The 15,679-nt window shown below is 54.9% G+C and overlaps 1 protein-coding gene across 1 annotated transcript in view; it reads left to right on the forward strand.

Annotated features, from left to right (window-relative positions):
- The window catches only part of LTBP2 (latent transforming growth factor beta binding protein 2), a 102,625-nt gene that overhangs the window by 63,786 nt on the left and 23,160 nt on the right, over positions 1 to 15,679 (forward strand). Inside the window, 7 exon segments of the mRNA XM_034992829.1 lie at positions 3,645 to 3,719; positions 6,879 to 7,001; positions 10,041 to 10,205; positions 10,465 to 10,680; positions 11,780 to 11,799; positions 12,924 to 12,963; positions 13,711 to 13,824. Of these exon segments, the coding sequence (XP_034848720.1) occupies positions 3,645 to 3,719; positions 6,879 to 7,001; positions 10,041 to 10,205; positions 10,465 to 10,680; positions 11,780 to 11,799; positions 12,924 to 12,963; positions 13,711 to 13,824 (753 nt within the window).

A 15,679-nucleotide genomic window follows, 5' to 3' on the forward strand; every position in this document is an offset into this window, starting at 1 on the left:
GGATCAGGTTGGGGTTGCTGGCAAAATGGGAATTTCACCCGGGTCAGTGGCTTTGAAATTTGTTCCTCTCTAAAGAAGTCTGCCTTCACTAAGAGTTGCCCCTCCAACAGTTTCTCTTAAGGCTAGCGAGAGAGCAGAGTCCTCTGGGGAAGAAAAGGAAAAGCACGTGAATCCCGATGAATGAATGAATGAACACAGCTCCTCTCAGGTTGCACATTCCTGGGTTCTCTCACAGGTGCCAGCACGTTCCACCCTTGTTCCGGGCTCTAACCCCCCCCCCACCACTCCTCTCCTGCTCACTCAAGAAGCGGGGTCCTTCTGCCTCATGTCTCCCTCCTGACGTCACGGTGCTGCCCTGGCCTCCTGGGCCCCTCTCTCCCTCCTGCTTTCAGCAGAGTTACATGCAAGGGATGTGGCCTCCGCAGCCAGAAGCTTGGGTTGAACCACTACTGGGCCCCCTCTGAGCTTCGCTTTCCTCATCAGGACAATGGGGATGATGCTCCCTGCCTTGCAGGATAGTTGTAGGGGAAATAGACAGGATAATGTGTACCAATGGCCTCGTGACTCCATCCAAATGTTCCCTTGTTACCGTTCCTCAGCCCTCAGGCATCTGCCTCCCATTATTCTTTCCCACCTTCTCCTCCTCATAATGTTTGCAGACTGCATCGAATCAACTTGCTTTCTGAGTTTCTCCAAACAACTTCCCCCCTCTCTTGCCTCCTCCCTGCCCTCAGCTGATACCCCCAGGCCCCATGCCAGGGGCGCTCACATTTCCCAGCCTCACTCCCATCCTTCTGTCTCAACGTCAGCATGTTCAGAATCCTCATTTATCCCCGCCAGGCCGGAGCCTAGTCCCCCCACAGTGGGACGACAGGCAAAGCCCAAGTGAGACTGTCATCCATAGTGGGAAAAGATAATACAAATTCAACTGACATTTTTTTAATGTCAAAAAAAAAATGAAGCTTTACTGATCTACATCCTCACTTGGTCTGTATATCAGACTGTCAGATGTCATGTTTGGCATGTGGAGTGTCCTCAGGGAAGGGCGGGGTTCCAAGAAAACATGGCGCCTCCTCATGTTTGTCTTTGGCATGTCACAACGCGTAACCTACAACAGTGCTGGGTTTATGGGGTTTTTCTATTATGTTGTCAAGTTTTAACAAAAACAACCCTCACCAAGTGGAAAAGTGACTCTAAAAAAATTCTTGCAAAGAAACAGGATCTGAAATAAGACTAATTACATAATCGCAAGTAATCACTTTTAAAATGCAATGCTGCCACTTCTCCCCTGACCTGTAATCAATCGTATTCCGAGGTAAAAATAATGAGGACCTCACGATGTGGCCCAAAATGGACCTCAGGATCCAAATGATCAAGAAGGCTGTATGAAATACGGTTTAGATCTATAATCACGAATTACGGCCTTTGCCCCGATTCTATAATGTGCTGGGAACTAGCAGCTAACGATAGAGTGGAAGCCATCTGGATTAGAAGAACATTTAAAAACACCAAGATGCTCAAGCTTTGCTGTACAATTGGATGAAAGTGTAGATATCTCTAACGTGCCTCTTGGTATTTGCGAGAGTCCATTTCAACAATAAAATATATGAAGAACTATCCTTTTGTAAAGATACTACTAAAGAAAGGATGAACCACAGGCATATATTCTCAACAGGAAATGACTTTTTCAATAGAAGTAAGTTTTCCAACAACTCTGTAAGGGTAGTTGCTGATGCTCTGACTGGAATAAAAAGGACTTAGAGGTGGAGGGCGCTCCATGCAAAATCCCCTCACCGCAGCGTATGATCATAGGCAGGCTACTGCCACAAGGAAGTCAAAGTCAGAAGACAAATTGCTAGAGGAAGTCATCGTACGGTTCACTTTATAAAACAAGACCTTTAAAGTAGAAGGGGAGGGGCGCCTGGGTGGCTCAGTCGTTAAGCGTCTGCCTTCGGCTCAGGTCATGATCCCAGGGTCCTGGGATCGAGCCCCGCATCGGGCTCCCTGCTCAGGGGGAAGCCTGCTTCTCCCTCTCCCACTCCCCCTGCTTGTGTTCCCTCTCTCGCTGTGTGTCTCTGTCAAATAAATAAATAAAATCTTCAAAAAATAAAATAAAATAAATAAAGTAGAAGGGGATCTTAATAGAACATTGTGTCAGAAGAGTCCCTGTACCCCTTGAGAATTGCTGGCTCTGTCTTGGCCAAGAAATGGTCAGACTTATAGATGAGCTATTCTTTTTTAAAAAAACAAAAAAACAAAAAGATGTCCACATCTGCTGCTCTTTCCTGTGATGACAAATGTCTGTCAGGACTCTGCTACCTGCTAGAGCTTTTCAAGGAAAGAAAAGAAAAACAAAAAACACCCTTCAAAGCATTCCTCTGGAGGCTGACGTGCTAGTCTGTGTCTCCAAAGTAATAGAGATGTTTCCCTGTTTTTAAGTCAATAGGTTTTTCTTTTTCAAAGCACTTTTTTTTTTCCTCTTTAAAGTATGGAAGAATGTTGGGAAATCAAGGTAGGATAGGTATCGGCCCCAGAATCTGAGACTTATTTCCTTGTTGGTCCATCTGGAGTCAAACAGCCGCCGGGTTCGGTCTGCCCATTAACTCTGGGCAGGGCTGCTGGCAAGACATCTGCGCTTCAGAAAGAGCCTTTTGAGAAAACGGATGTTTGGAAGCAGTTTCATCGTTATGGGATTTGTTGCTGTAAACCAACTCCATTTGCACATTTAAAAAACTTGAAAACTGGCATTTTTGAATGTATTTTACATTTGTAAGAACGACTAGCCAGCCTCAGGGGAGACGGAAAGTTACTGGCTAGCTTTCAACACCAGCATCACACAGCTGGGGAGAGTGAGTGAAAACTGAATAGAGCGGTTTTCTCCGCGCCATCCCATCGACAGGGAGCTTCTTCCATCCTGAGCCGAGATACCTTGTTAGCTATAGCAGTGTTGAAACCCAGGATCAAAATAAGCTGAACTCAGAATTAGACTGTGAATTGTTGCATCTACATGTTTAAAAACTACTAAAACAGCTATAGTTTTGGAAGATGGAACCATTAGCAGAAACTGGGTGATGGACACGCGGGACCTCTCTGTGACTATTTCTTGTAACTTCCTGCAAATCTATAATTACTTCAAAACCCCAAAATTAAATAAATACATAAAACTTGTTTCATCCCATTAGCGTGTATGACATTGCTATGCACTGTATGTCATGTTATAACTATATACATGACAAAGAGTCACCGAGTGTCATTTCTAGAAAGAGCAGGGTGGGTCAAGAGTAACCTGGCGAGGGGCACCTGGGTGGCTCAGTTGGTTAAGCGTCTGCCTTCGGCTCGGGTCATGATCCCAGGGTCCTGGGATCGACCCCATGTCAGGCTCCCTGCTCCTCCCACCCACTCATATGCATGCTCTTGCGCTCTCTCTCCCAAATAAATAAAATATTAAAAAAAAAAAAGTAACCTGGCGAGAGCCGGGGCGGGGTGGGGGTGACTGTAGCCAAGGAGGCACAGCTCTCCACAGTGATGACTTGGGGGGACAGGGCCTCACAGCTGTGGAGTCGGTTGTACCCCACTTTTCAGCATGGGTGACAGAGGAGCCCAAGGGCCCTCCAGTGAGACCTATCTATATCTTTACTCCTCAGCCTCCCCGGTGATTGAAAATGGCCAACTGGAATGTCCTCAGGGGTATAAGAGACTGAATCTCACTCACTGCCAAGGTAAGGGTGACCCCAGGCCAGAGCTAGGCTTGGGGCAGGGGGATGATGAAGGTCTGAGGATGCCAGGGCATTCCCCCGCCATCCCCAGACAGAAGGAGTGGTGTCACTGAGTGGTCTTCACTGGGCACCTCTAAGCCCCAGCTTCGGGGAGTTGCGGGGGCTGCTGGTTCCAGGGGCCTAAGGAAGTTGGGGGGATAATGAGAGAGCAAGCTTAGGAAGGGCCTGGGAGCTGAGCCTGTCCCTCTTCCCATCTCCACCTGCCCCACCGGACCTGGGCCAGGTGCCCCTCTAGAGCTGTGGGGTCCGTGTGTGCAGGTACTGCCCCAGTCCCCACACATCCCCTCACCTCCTCAGCCAGTCTCCTTGGAATGGGAGGACTTTTGACTTCAGGATCTAGTCAGCCTGAGTTGATGGGGACCTCTGTAGACTTCCCCCAACAAATCACCTTCCGCTGCTCAGACCTCCCTCCAACAACCAGGAGAGGGGAGAGGGAAGGCACAGGTGCAGGAAAGAGGGGCCCATAAAGCACAGACCCTGGCCTTGCTGGCCTGGCTGACGGGCTCTCTGAGGCCAACTGAGGTCTGGGGCCCTCTGCATTACAGAGCAGCAAGGCCCAGAGGCACCTTGGGACACGGATGGGAGGCGGGCTCAGCTCCGGCTTCATCACTACGGGGAATCCCGGTGGGGATGGTGCGTAGGACCAGGATGACTGAGGGGTCCAGAAGCCTTCACTGAGGGGCAGCTGCTGCCCCTCAGGCTTTGAGCAGGGAGCCCCTGTTGGCTGTGGGCCTGGCAGTAGGAGATGTGAGCAGGGCCTTCCAGCTGGGAGGCTCCTGGGGCTGGCAGAGGTCAGCGGGGAGCTGAGGCAGCTTCTCCTTTGGAGAACTGGATACACTGCTGTCTGGATGGCTTACTTTAAATGAAACTGGGTTAGAGACAGGGGATTGACCCAGATGGCCTCCTAAGTGCCCTCCCCCTGGAGGCTTCTTCAGGAGAGAGGGAGCTGAGGAAGTCCTGGGGTGGCTAGGCTGTCTGCCTGGGGGGTGCCAGGCCCAAAGGGGATTTCTGGCCCATGGATAAAGTGCTTGGACCAGGCAAAAGGGCAGGCCTCTGACCCAGCTCAAGGTCAGACTCCCCTGGGGGCAATGAGGACTAGTAGACCGGATGGTGGGTGTGGAGAGAAGTCTTTAGCTTTGCCCTTGGAGGGTACAGTCTAAACTGTCCCAAGGGCCCTCCCCTCCTGGCAGGTTTCCCAGTGCACAGAGTTAAAGTTATTCCCAGGATCTCAAAGGAGCTCTCGGCCCTCCCTGCATTGAGCCCCAAGGATACAGGAAGCCAAGGGGCCCTCCCCGAGGAGGGCCTGCCCTTTAAACCTCCCCCCTTTCCCATGTCTGTGGCCTTGGTCTCCATATCTGGGAGGGGACCTGCTCACCTTGACACCCGTGTGCCTCACCGTCCTCTCTCTCTCTCTCCATCCTTCTGTCCCGCCACGGGGCAATTTTGAGGTGTTGTTAGGAGCCACATGCTTTGTGCTAGGTGTTAGCCCACAGGGACAGATAACACAGCAGCTGCCCCAGGTGAATACAGATGCTTAAACAATTATACGCCATGGGAGAAGTGCTCTTGCTAGAAAGAAGCTCTGGGTGCCATGGGATCGCATGGTAGGGGCCCCTTCCCAGACTGGGAGGGTGGGAGAAGGCCTTTGGGTGATGGGTGACCTGGACTTAAAGAATGAGTAGAGGTGACCAGCTAAACTGGATGCAGGCATTCCAGGCTGAGGGAACAGCACAAACAAAGGAACAGCTGGGCTGGCTGGAGGACAGCCCGCGTATTCACAGGAGACAGCACAGACCTCCAGGGCCCCATCAGAGCTACCTGCTCACCCGCAGGCTTTGGGGAAATGTGGTGGAGAGTACTGGATACATGTGAGGGTTTAGGAGCTCTCTCTAGGAGGTGAATGGGGACCACAGAGGCATGTCAGATTTAGGTATATCACTCTGGCCACAGTCCAGAGGCAAATGGGTCTGTTCTCCTTCCTAGATCTCAATGGCATTTCCCCAGGCACCTCCCTGCCAATAGGGTGTCCTGCCAAAGAATAGTTGGGCCATCTTTTAGCCCCTTCATTCTTGTGCTTAGTGCCACTTTCTCTGAAGCTTATGGGTGAGCAGGTGACTCTGGTGACAGGGCTGCCATGTCTAATCTCCTGATCCTGGAGGTGGGGGTGGCCCTTACAAATCTTCCACACTCACCATCATCAAGAAAGGCGCCATCACCAAGACTTCTTGGAGCTTAGACTGTGAGGGTTGGGATTTCCCCTTGGCAGGAAGACGTTTCCAGCATGAAATATTTTTGAGATCACAAAGGAAGCTAATGTCATTCCCTTGTTTGAAGAACAGCATGAGCATCCACTGGTCTTGGAGGATGTGTGTGGCCTGCCCAAGGCCTTCCAGCCTCCTGGAAACATGTCCTCCAAAGCCTCTGCCCCTCAGCGCTTGTCTCCATCCTCCTGCCTCCCGTCCTTGCTGGGTTCCCTCCAGCCTGCAGCTCACTGTGGACATGTTTCCTGGATCTGGGGTCCTGTGGAGATGCTTCAGAGTCCCTCAAGGAAGGCTGAATAGGAGGGACTGGGCAGATGACTCTGTCCACTCCAACCCAAACTGTCCCCCTGTCTGCTCCCCTCGTTTGCATCCCAGCACGCCACTCACTAACTGAGTGACTTTGGGCAAGTTACTCCTGGACCCTGTTTCCTCACCTATAAAAATGAAGCCACGTGGACCTACATGGTAAAATTGTTGGCAAGAATCCGATGAGGTCGCATATGTCAGCCACCTGGCATGGTACCTGGCCCCTGATAGGGACTCAAGCAAGAAACATTAACTCTTAATATTATGATCATTATTACCAGTTAGTGGAATTAAGTGATTTGCAATTTTTATCTTATTTTATTCTCCTAACAAGACTATCTGGTACTTATGAGAAACGAGGAAACTGAGGCACAGAGAGAGAGGGACCACACTTAATAGATGGCAGCTCTCTTATTGTTATCCCTTTTTTTTGGAGAAGGTATTGGAAGATCTCTGCCCGGCCCCTCCCCTCCCTCAGGCCGTGGTGGGGCGGGCACTCCCTCACCTCCTCCAACCCCTGCCCGCCCCCCCGCAGATATCAACGAGTGCCTGACCCTGGATCTGTGCAAGGACTCGGAGTGCGTGAACACCAGGGGCAGCTACCTGTGCACCTGCGGGCCTGGCCTCATGCTGGACCCATCCAGGAGCCGCTGTGTGTGTAAGTGGCAGCGGGGACCAGGGATGGGGGACACTGGGAGGCAAGATGGGATCCTCGGGGGCCACTGGCCAGGCCCCCATCCCCGGGCCCAGGGTCTGTGTCTCAGCCTGGAGCTGGGCCCAGTGTACAAAAACTGATCTGCCCCTCCCTGCTGGAGCAGAGACAGCTGTGACTTCAGTTTGGGTTTTTGCCATGTCTTTGGGGGCTTTGCGGTTTGGGATTTTCTCCTTCTGTTTTTCCTCTCATCTGTTCTGTCCCATCTGTTGCCTCATTTACTCCAGGGAGATGTGCGTTGTCTTTGCTCTGATGTCTGGCTGAGCTGTGGCTGCCTCTTCGAGCCCTGACTTGGGCAGCCTGGTCACTGAGCTGCAGATAGGCCTTCCTTAAAGGGCACTGCCTGGCGCCCAGGCCGTCCCATAAATCTGGGGTCCCTCACGGCTGGGAGTGTGTCTGCATCCACGAGTACATACGTGTCCCTGGCCATGTCCGCACCGTGTCTGGGTGTGTGCGTGCGTGTCCCCCCCCAGGGCAGCTGTTTCCGGCAGCCTCTGTGGTTTCCCGCTGCAAGAGGCCCAGGCCAGCAGCACCCCCCAGAGAGCAGAGCTGACGCCACGGCCCGGACAGGGCTTTCCTTGGGCAGGGGGGCCTGAGCAGAACTGAATAAAACCAGTCCTGACTGGCATCTGTAAAGCGGCAGCCCAGGTCAGGTTGCCCCCACCCCCCAGCTCAGTAGAGCTCCCCGCGGCTGGCCAGGCCCTCAGTCCACAAACCACCAGGTACTGGGTCTGGGGAGGCCACGGGATGAGCCAGACCGCAGTGCCACCCAGGGGGAGCATCCCATGGGAAGGGAAGGGTGAGGAGGGACCCAGTCCATGTCTCCAGGGAGAGGAGACAGGCAGAGGCCAGGGCTCTCAGGGAGACTTCATGGTGACAGGGACATGTGGTCAAGGCCTCCAGGGGCATACAGCCCTTCCTTCTCATCCCACCCCCCACTTAAGATTGCTTTCTTAGGCAGACATTTTCAACTCCTGAAGTGACTTTTACTTATTAGTGCCAGAAAAAGACCCTTACTTAATATAGGGAGGCAGAGATGGCCCTTGGGTGTTCTTTATCTTTTTCTCCCTCCCTACCGTTACCCGCTCCAGCTCCCTCTGATGGTTTACCTCCCTGTAGGGGAAAGGGGCAGACACGAAGTTTCTCTTCCCTTCATTTCTGAGCTTTGCCCTCTTCCCCGCCACCTGACCAGAGCTGGTCTACAAGGGCCCCTCTGTGCTGGGGCAGCCTCCTGATACTCTCAAGCCAGGTCACCTCCACCCTGGGGCTCAAAAGGACTGAGCCATTTCCTACAGTATCCCAAGGGAAGTGGCTGCTGGAAGCAGAGATACCTGGAGACCCAGGCTCATGGACTGACCAATAATTGATCTCTGTATATAGGACATGACCTTTGACAAGACACTCTTACCTACATCACTGTGAAGAAAGTGTATTAGTCCGGGGGAACCTGGCTGGCTCAGTTGGTGGAGTGTGTGACTCTTGATCTCGGGGTCATGAGTTTGAGCCCCACCTTGGATGTAGAGATTACTTAAATAAACAAACAAACAAACTTTTTTTTTTTTAAGTATATTAGTCAGGATCCTTTGGGTTGCAAATGACAGAAACCCAACTCAAACCACTGTAAGCAAAAATAATTTATTCATCCACACAACTAGGAAGTCGAGGGGTGGGTGTGCCTCAGGCTTGGTTGGATCCAGGCACACACTGTGTCTTTGGGATGCCCCTTGCTCTGTTTCCTTTGTGTTGATTTCATAATTCTTTCAAAGGTGTCCACCAGACAGTCCAGGCCTACATCTCCCAGCCTTGCAAACTCCAATTTAAAAATAGAAAAATAAAAAGTATCTCTTCTGTAATAATCCAGGAAAAGTCCCACAGTTGATTAGTATCACTGGGCCAACTTGGTCAAGTGCCTATCCCTGACCCACTCACTATGACCAGGGGTATGGACTCTCTCAGCTAGGAGATAGGGTCAGCCTCCACTCCACATGGACAGAAAGGGAGGTGGGGTGGATCCCCTAGGGAAACCAGGATGTTGTCACCAGAATACAGGGGCATAGATGCCAAGCAGGGGGAAACACAGGTGTCTTCTCCCCATGGCATTATCATCATCCTGATTTTACACATGAAGACGGTAAAGCCCAGGGAGGTCATGTAGCTCCTGGTGGTGCAGAGATTTGAACTTGGCCTGCTGAGTCCTGGGCCTTGACCTGGACTTCCCCAGGGCCACCAGCCCCTTAGCTGTGCGTGTTGTTCTCTCCATGCATCTCTCGTCCCCTCGTCCAGCCTGACAAGGGATTCAGTCGTTCCCATTTGGCATGACCTCTTCATCCTTCATTGAGATAACATACAAGAGGATGGTCTTCGATGTTCACTGTCAAAGGCCAAGAAAGGGGACAGTGCTGGTGGTATTGTGACCATCTAAACCCAGCGTAGCTCACACTCACAGCAGTCCATAGCATTTTGATTTGCAGATCTAGCCATCCACGCCCATGGGTCCAGCGAGCATTTACTGAGCATCCCCATGCACCAGGCACTGAACAAGGGTGCTGGGCTACAAAGATGGCCAAGACAGGGTCCCTGTCCTCAAAGCTCCCCATTAGGCCTTTGGCTCTCACCTTGTCTTGTCTCCCCAGGGAGACTGTGGCCCTAGAGCACATTGCTCCCCACCCATCCCCAGGCCGATGGCTTTTGTAAATACCTGTAAACTCAGCACCTGGGGACAAGCACGTACATCCCCATTTCCTGCCCTCTGGCTCTCCACAGGAGGGTGGGGGTCAAGGGGCCCCTCCAACGGGTAACACAAGAAGATGCCAAAGCCTTCCACGACGGCCATCCCTCCCAACATTCCTCTGAGCATTTCCAGGGCGCGAACCTGCAGATTGAGCCTCGGGCCAGGCCAGCTGGGTGGCCGCCCACTGCCCCCCTCCTGCCCGCACGTCCCCGCGGCTGGCCACCTGCCCACCGCACCAATTGTGTCTGTTGCAGCCGACAAGGCCGTCTCCATGCGGCAGGGGCCGTGCTACCGGTCGCTGGGGCCTGGCACCTGCGCCCTGCCTTTGGCCCAGAGCATCACCAAGCAAATCTGCTGCTGCAGCCGAGTGGGCAAAGCTTGGGGCAGCAAGTGTGAGAGATGCCCCCTGCCTGGCACAGGTAAGCATCTGTCCCAGTCTCACCTCCAGCCACCAAGGGGCTTCCGCCAAGCCAGTGACCATTTTCCCCCACCTGGACCTCACCTCAAGCCAGAAGACCCTTAGTCCTTCCTTCCTTCCTGCTCAACTCCTTGCCCCAACCTGGGGCCCTCCTTCCCTCGCTGCCACAAGTGCTTGTCCCCCGAAGGGAGGGAAGGGAGGGCCCGGTTTCCCTCGGGAACTGTGCCCCTCAGCTTGTCCTCTGTCTGGTGACCTTGCAGAGGCCTTCAGGGAGATCTGCCCTGCTGGCCACGGCTACACCTACTCGAGCTCACATATCCGCCTGGCCATGAGGAAGGCCGAGGAGGAGGAACTGGCCAGGCCCTCCAGGGAGCAAGCGCAGAAGAGCTACGGGACCCCGCCGGGGCCAGCGGAGAGGCAGCCGCTCCGGGCCGTCACTGACACCTGGCTAGAGCCCGAGACCGTCCCTGACAAGGGTATCTGGGCTGCGGGAGGTGCTAAGGGGTTCCCCTGAGCCCCCCCAAAGAGCCCCTGGGTACTTATCCTGGACCCATGGCTTTGCAACTCTGGAGCAGGAGGAGAGGGAGTTTAGAACAGCGGTGTCCAGCCCCAGGAACCCACCACCCGGCGTGCTGGGAAGGCCTCACCTCCTTCCCCTAACGTATGGGGTCAAAGGTGCCCACACCCCAAGGGGTGCTGCTGGAGGTGGGAGAGGTCAGCGGCAGCCCCCACCCCAGCTGATCAGGCCTTTGTGCCCCCAGCCCCCGGCCGTGCAGCTTCTGGGCTGGTGCTGGTTGCAGGGACTGAGAGCTGGCAGGGAGACCCTGGGGAGTCCGGCTGCTATAGTTCCCCTCCCTGGCCTTAGAGTCTGAGCACTAACTGCAGCTCCATCACCTTGGGCCCAGGAGGCACAGGCTGCAGAGAGAAGGCTGAGGCACCCCTGGAGGGGGCCCCGGGAACCACACTGAAAGCACACCCAGGTTCCCGGTAGCCCACAGTGCAGGAGGCCAAGGACATATTAAGACCAGGAGAGCTATATGATGGCCAAAATTGCCCCAGGAATCTGGAACAGACAGACAGGGAAGTCAGGACAGAGCCCCAGTAGTCATGGGAACTGGACCCTGGCCAGGCCAGGAGCAGCTCCTCTCTTTCTAGAACTGTTCCCCGGGGCTGTAGCCCAGGGCAGGGGCGGAGTGACCCAACGTGGCTGGGAGGCTTGAGAAGGAGGAGGTGGCAGAGCAAAGAAGAGGGTTACATCCAGGACTGACGGGTGGACTGGCCCCGGGAAAGGGTGGGACTCCTCCCTGAGGCTTTAGAGGAAGGCAAGAGATTTCCTCTCACCAAGGAAGCCACCTTGTAGGCCCTCCAGACCTGGCATTCTGGGGGACCTATGGTGGCCAGTCCTGGCAGGGCGGGAGGGGCAGAAGCAGGTAATAAGATTCTGCACTCTCTCCACGGCTGACCTCTAGGGGCAGGTCAGAAGGTCAGAGACTGAACCAACCCTGGCCATGGGTGGAGGGGAGAGGGCAGTCTGGCTCTCCTCCCCGAGCTCATGCTCTTGTCTTTCCTTCCCAGGAGACTCTCAGGCTGGCCAGGTGAGTGCATCCTCCCAGCAGGGCTGGGCAAGCATGGCAGAGAGGGGGACAGGGTCGCCACTGACGCTGCAGGGGGGTGTCCCCTGAAGGAGGAAAGGGAGACAGATGGATTATGTGTAGAGTGTTACCTGGAGCGATGCTGGAGTGGGAGGGTCCATCCAAAGACCTGGTTTTACCCTAAGGGAAGTGAGAACAGCTCTTGAACAAGTGTTCTCTCATTTGGGGTGCTCTGGGGCCCCCTTCAGAAAGGAAGTAGGAACATGTCTTGTTAGTTCCGGCTCTGCAGGTAAGGTCTAGAACTGGTTCCAGATTAATTCTGGATTCGGCACTTTCTGAGCCTGACTTGCTTATACCTCAAGATCTCTGTGGGTGGCTTGTGGGGAAGTGGAAACAGAGCAGTGGATGGCCTCAAACCACTTCACACCCTTCCCTGGGCCCAGGATTCCCCTGTAAAGAACCGAGTGTCCTCCTAGAAAAACATTCCAGAAGAGTGAACCTGCTTCCTCCCTCACCTGTCTGCCCCTCCCACCCGCAGACCTGACTGGCCCCAAACACCATTTCTCCAGGGAGCTACTTCTCTCCCTGGAGAATCAGGTGTTGTCCTCCCAGACCAGAGTTCTCCGTCCGTGTCCTCACAGCTCCCGGTGTGCCCCTGACCCTCCATCATCCTCTGCCCCTTCTCTCCTCCTGGGTCACCGCCCCTGGCCGGTAGCTGTGGTGAGGGACACCAGGTATGGCCTAGGGTCTCGGCCTTACCACACTGGTCCTGTGACCCTAGGGAGGCTGGTGAACCTTGAGCTTCTGCTGCTTTATCTGGGCTCATGGCACAGAGACGATCGTCAAGCTTTGCTGATGTGACACTGAGCGGGCCCAGCACATCCATCAGCTCACTTAGTCATTACGACCGCCTGTCACAGGCTAGTTGAGCAGATTAGTTAAGACAACAGACATAAAGTGCTGGCACAGTGCCCAGCATGTAGGAAACTCATCAAGAGCTGGAAGGAATGAGAAGGTGAATAAGTGAGGTGGCCGGGAAGCCTGGAGGCAGGGGTGAGTGTGGCAGAAGAAAGCATGTCACGGGGGCACCAAGGAACCAACAGTGACCTTCTCCTATGTCTGCGCAGGTTACAACCAGTGCTACCCAAGTTCCTGCCTGGGTCCCAGGTGAGTCCCTGCTCCTAGCGGCTCCCAGAAAATAGAAGGGAGGGAAGGAGACGCCATAGAATTTGTACCGTGGGCCGATACATGGGGCTCAGATCAGATGAGGTGGTGGATGGTGTGACATGTGAATGCTTTTTTCGGGGCGCTCTATCCACCTAAAGTGCTGTAAGGTCAGTGAAAGACGCTGAGCTGTTTTGCAAATATTTCCCTAGCCACAGCACCCTCTCTGCATTTCATGGTGCCACTCAACGTATAAAGGAGACCAAAGCAGAAGCGCAGGCTGAAGCAGGGGCCGGTCAGGTCCCCAGAGCCCTTCCCCCGTGGCCCATCTTCCTTTGGGAAAAGGCTGGAGCTCTGCAGATCCCAGCTTGCTGAGGGCCACTGGAGTTAGGGACGGCACTGTCCAGGGGCTGGCTCTGTTTCCACCAGGCTAGTTGGCTTTGAACAAGTGGCCATTTCCACAAATCAGTCTCGTCCCCCGTGAAACAGAAGCTGAGACTGGATGTGCTTGAGGACCCGTTAGAGCTCTCGGGTTCTCTGAGTCTAGTTGGAACCAGGTTAAGTTTCGGGAGCCTAGGGGGCAGAAGGGCTGACCCACCCTGGGCTCCACCCCTGGTCCCACAGTCCAAAGGGCAGGAGAAGGGAAGGGGCCACTGCCAGGATCTCCGCAGGGAACGCCGTCTGGGGGTGGGAAGGCAGGTGGCCAAGGGGCCGTGGCCCAGCTGCTCTCCCCCTATCCCCCACCCCCAGGAGATGCTGTGGAAAGACCAACGCCACCACCTCCTGGACAGGGGATTCCGGACAGCCAGGAAGAGGAGCACGTGACTACCCCAGCCGAGGGGCTGGCGGCCCTGGGCCCCTCAGGTACCTGCAGTCAGCCTGGTCAGAGCTGCGGCCTCTCCCACAGAGGCACCGTCTCCAGTGAACCCCCACTCAGGCTCAGTGCCCTGGCTTCACCTCAGAGGGTGCCCCTCGGGAACCCAGGAGTCCTGTCAGGAGCACCCGTCAAGCAGGGGAGGAGGCAGAGAAGGGAGGTCTTGGGGGCGCCTCTTGCTCAGAGGCTTTCTAGAAGCATCCAGGGGCCCTCTGGAGGAAGGGCAGCACAAGGAGCCTCCGGGCGCCTGGCTCCTCCAGCCTATTGACCCTGAGTCGGCTGAGTGCCCTGGCAGTAGGCAGCCTCCTGCCCACGGGGACGGCCAGCTTTCGGGAAGGAAAGCGCTTCTGTTCCCAAGGCTGTTTAACTGTCCGGGAGCCCACGTTCCCCCTCTCTGGCCAGCTACAATGGTGAGGGGGTGCGGTGTGGGGGAGATCCCTGGCAAATCCACCTTGCTCTGGAATGTGCCCTCCTCAAAGGCTCATTGTCTGGGGACCTGGTTCAAGAGAAGCAAAGCTGGGGATGCCGCAGCTGCTCCCTGCGCACGTGTGTCCTCGCGTGTGTGGCCCTCACGTGTGCCCTCTCTGGGGGCTGGCTGACCTCTTCACCTCAGACTCAGCTCACCTCAGGGGAGAGGCGTAGCTCTGGATTTCTTCTGGCAAAGAGAGAGCCCATGCAGCCCGGTGGAACAGTCCAGAGAGTGTGGGGTGGAGGAGGGGGTTGGCCCTCCCAGGCCTGAACCCGGGTATCCTGCTGCCCTTTCCCACGCCCTCTCTCCTCTGTGCTCAGGGAGAGGGCTTGTCCCCCTGGTAAGAGGAGCTGGGTTAAGGGGCTCCGCTGGGGATTCTCTGACAAGAAAAATGGGTCTGGAGGCAGGGACAGGAGTGAGGGGCAGGAGGAAGAGCCCAGGCTCAGCAGCAGCTCTCAGCTATGTGGGGGGACAGAATCCCCCCTCAGTCACCACCCACAGCTTAATCCCTCTTCTCCCCTGCCTTCCCCCAACCTCATCCCTCTGGGAGGATATTTAGAACCAGGCAGGGGGTCCCCATAAATCCCCTGGGCTGACACAAACTTGGAGCCAGGACAGGGACAGGGTAGCCTTGCAAACAGGCCAGGGCACATTCAATTCAGTCCAATTTAGGGAACGCCTTGAGGCCCTGCTGTGGACCAACACAGACCTCGTCCACTCCCTTGGGTCTCTGGGGTTACTTCAGTGCTGTGGGGCAGGGCGGGGGAGCCCTGGGCGTGTGGACTTAAGTCAAAGGCCTCAGGGCAGACACAGGCTGCAAGCACCTCTCACTCCCGTATTCAATCAGCACACCCTAAGCACCAGGCACTTTTCTAGTGTTAAGGACACAGTTCAAAAAAGTAGCCTCTATGCGGCCTCAGTGCTGAGTCCAGGCAAGTCAAACTGTTCCTGAATTCAGCATGTCTCCCCACTTTTTACCCCATAACCACCACCCAGGGCAGTCCCTGTTTGAATTATTTCAACAGGTTTCTAAGAGCCCCCTGTGCCTTCCTGCCCAGTCCATCAGCCATCTGCTGACTTTCAGATGCCAGAGCAAGATGGCACGGCACGATGAGGGGTCTTTCTGAGATGGCTCTGATCATACCCCACCTTGCATGACCCCCTTTCTCATAGGCCTGTCTCAACATGGCATTCAAGGCCCTGCTCAGTTGGCCCCAGCCCACCTCTCCTCTCTCCCTCTGGCAGGTGTCCCCCAATATCCTACTTACCAGCTCTATCTGTCTAGGGGAAAGGGAGGGCAGCTCTGGGGAGTGTGGGTGAGAGCCATGCCCTTATTCAGGGAGAGGGCAGCCCGGAGGCCTCAGCAGGAGAGGCCC

The sequence above is a fragment of the Mirounga leonina genome, unplaced genomic scaffold, assembly GCF_011800145.1.
Source record: "Mirounga leonina isolate KUSES-001 unplaced genomic scaffold, KU_Mleo_1.0 Mir_82, whole genome shotgun sequence".
Classification (NCBI taxonomy): Eukaryota; Metazoa; Chordata; class Mammalia; order Carnivora; family Phocidae; genus Mirounga; species Mirounga leonina.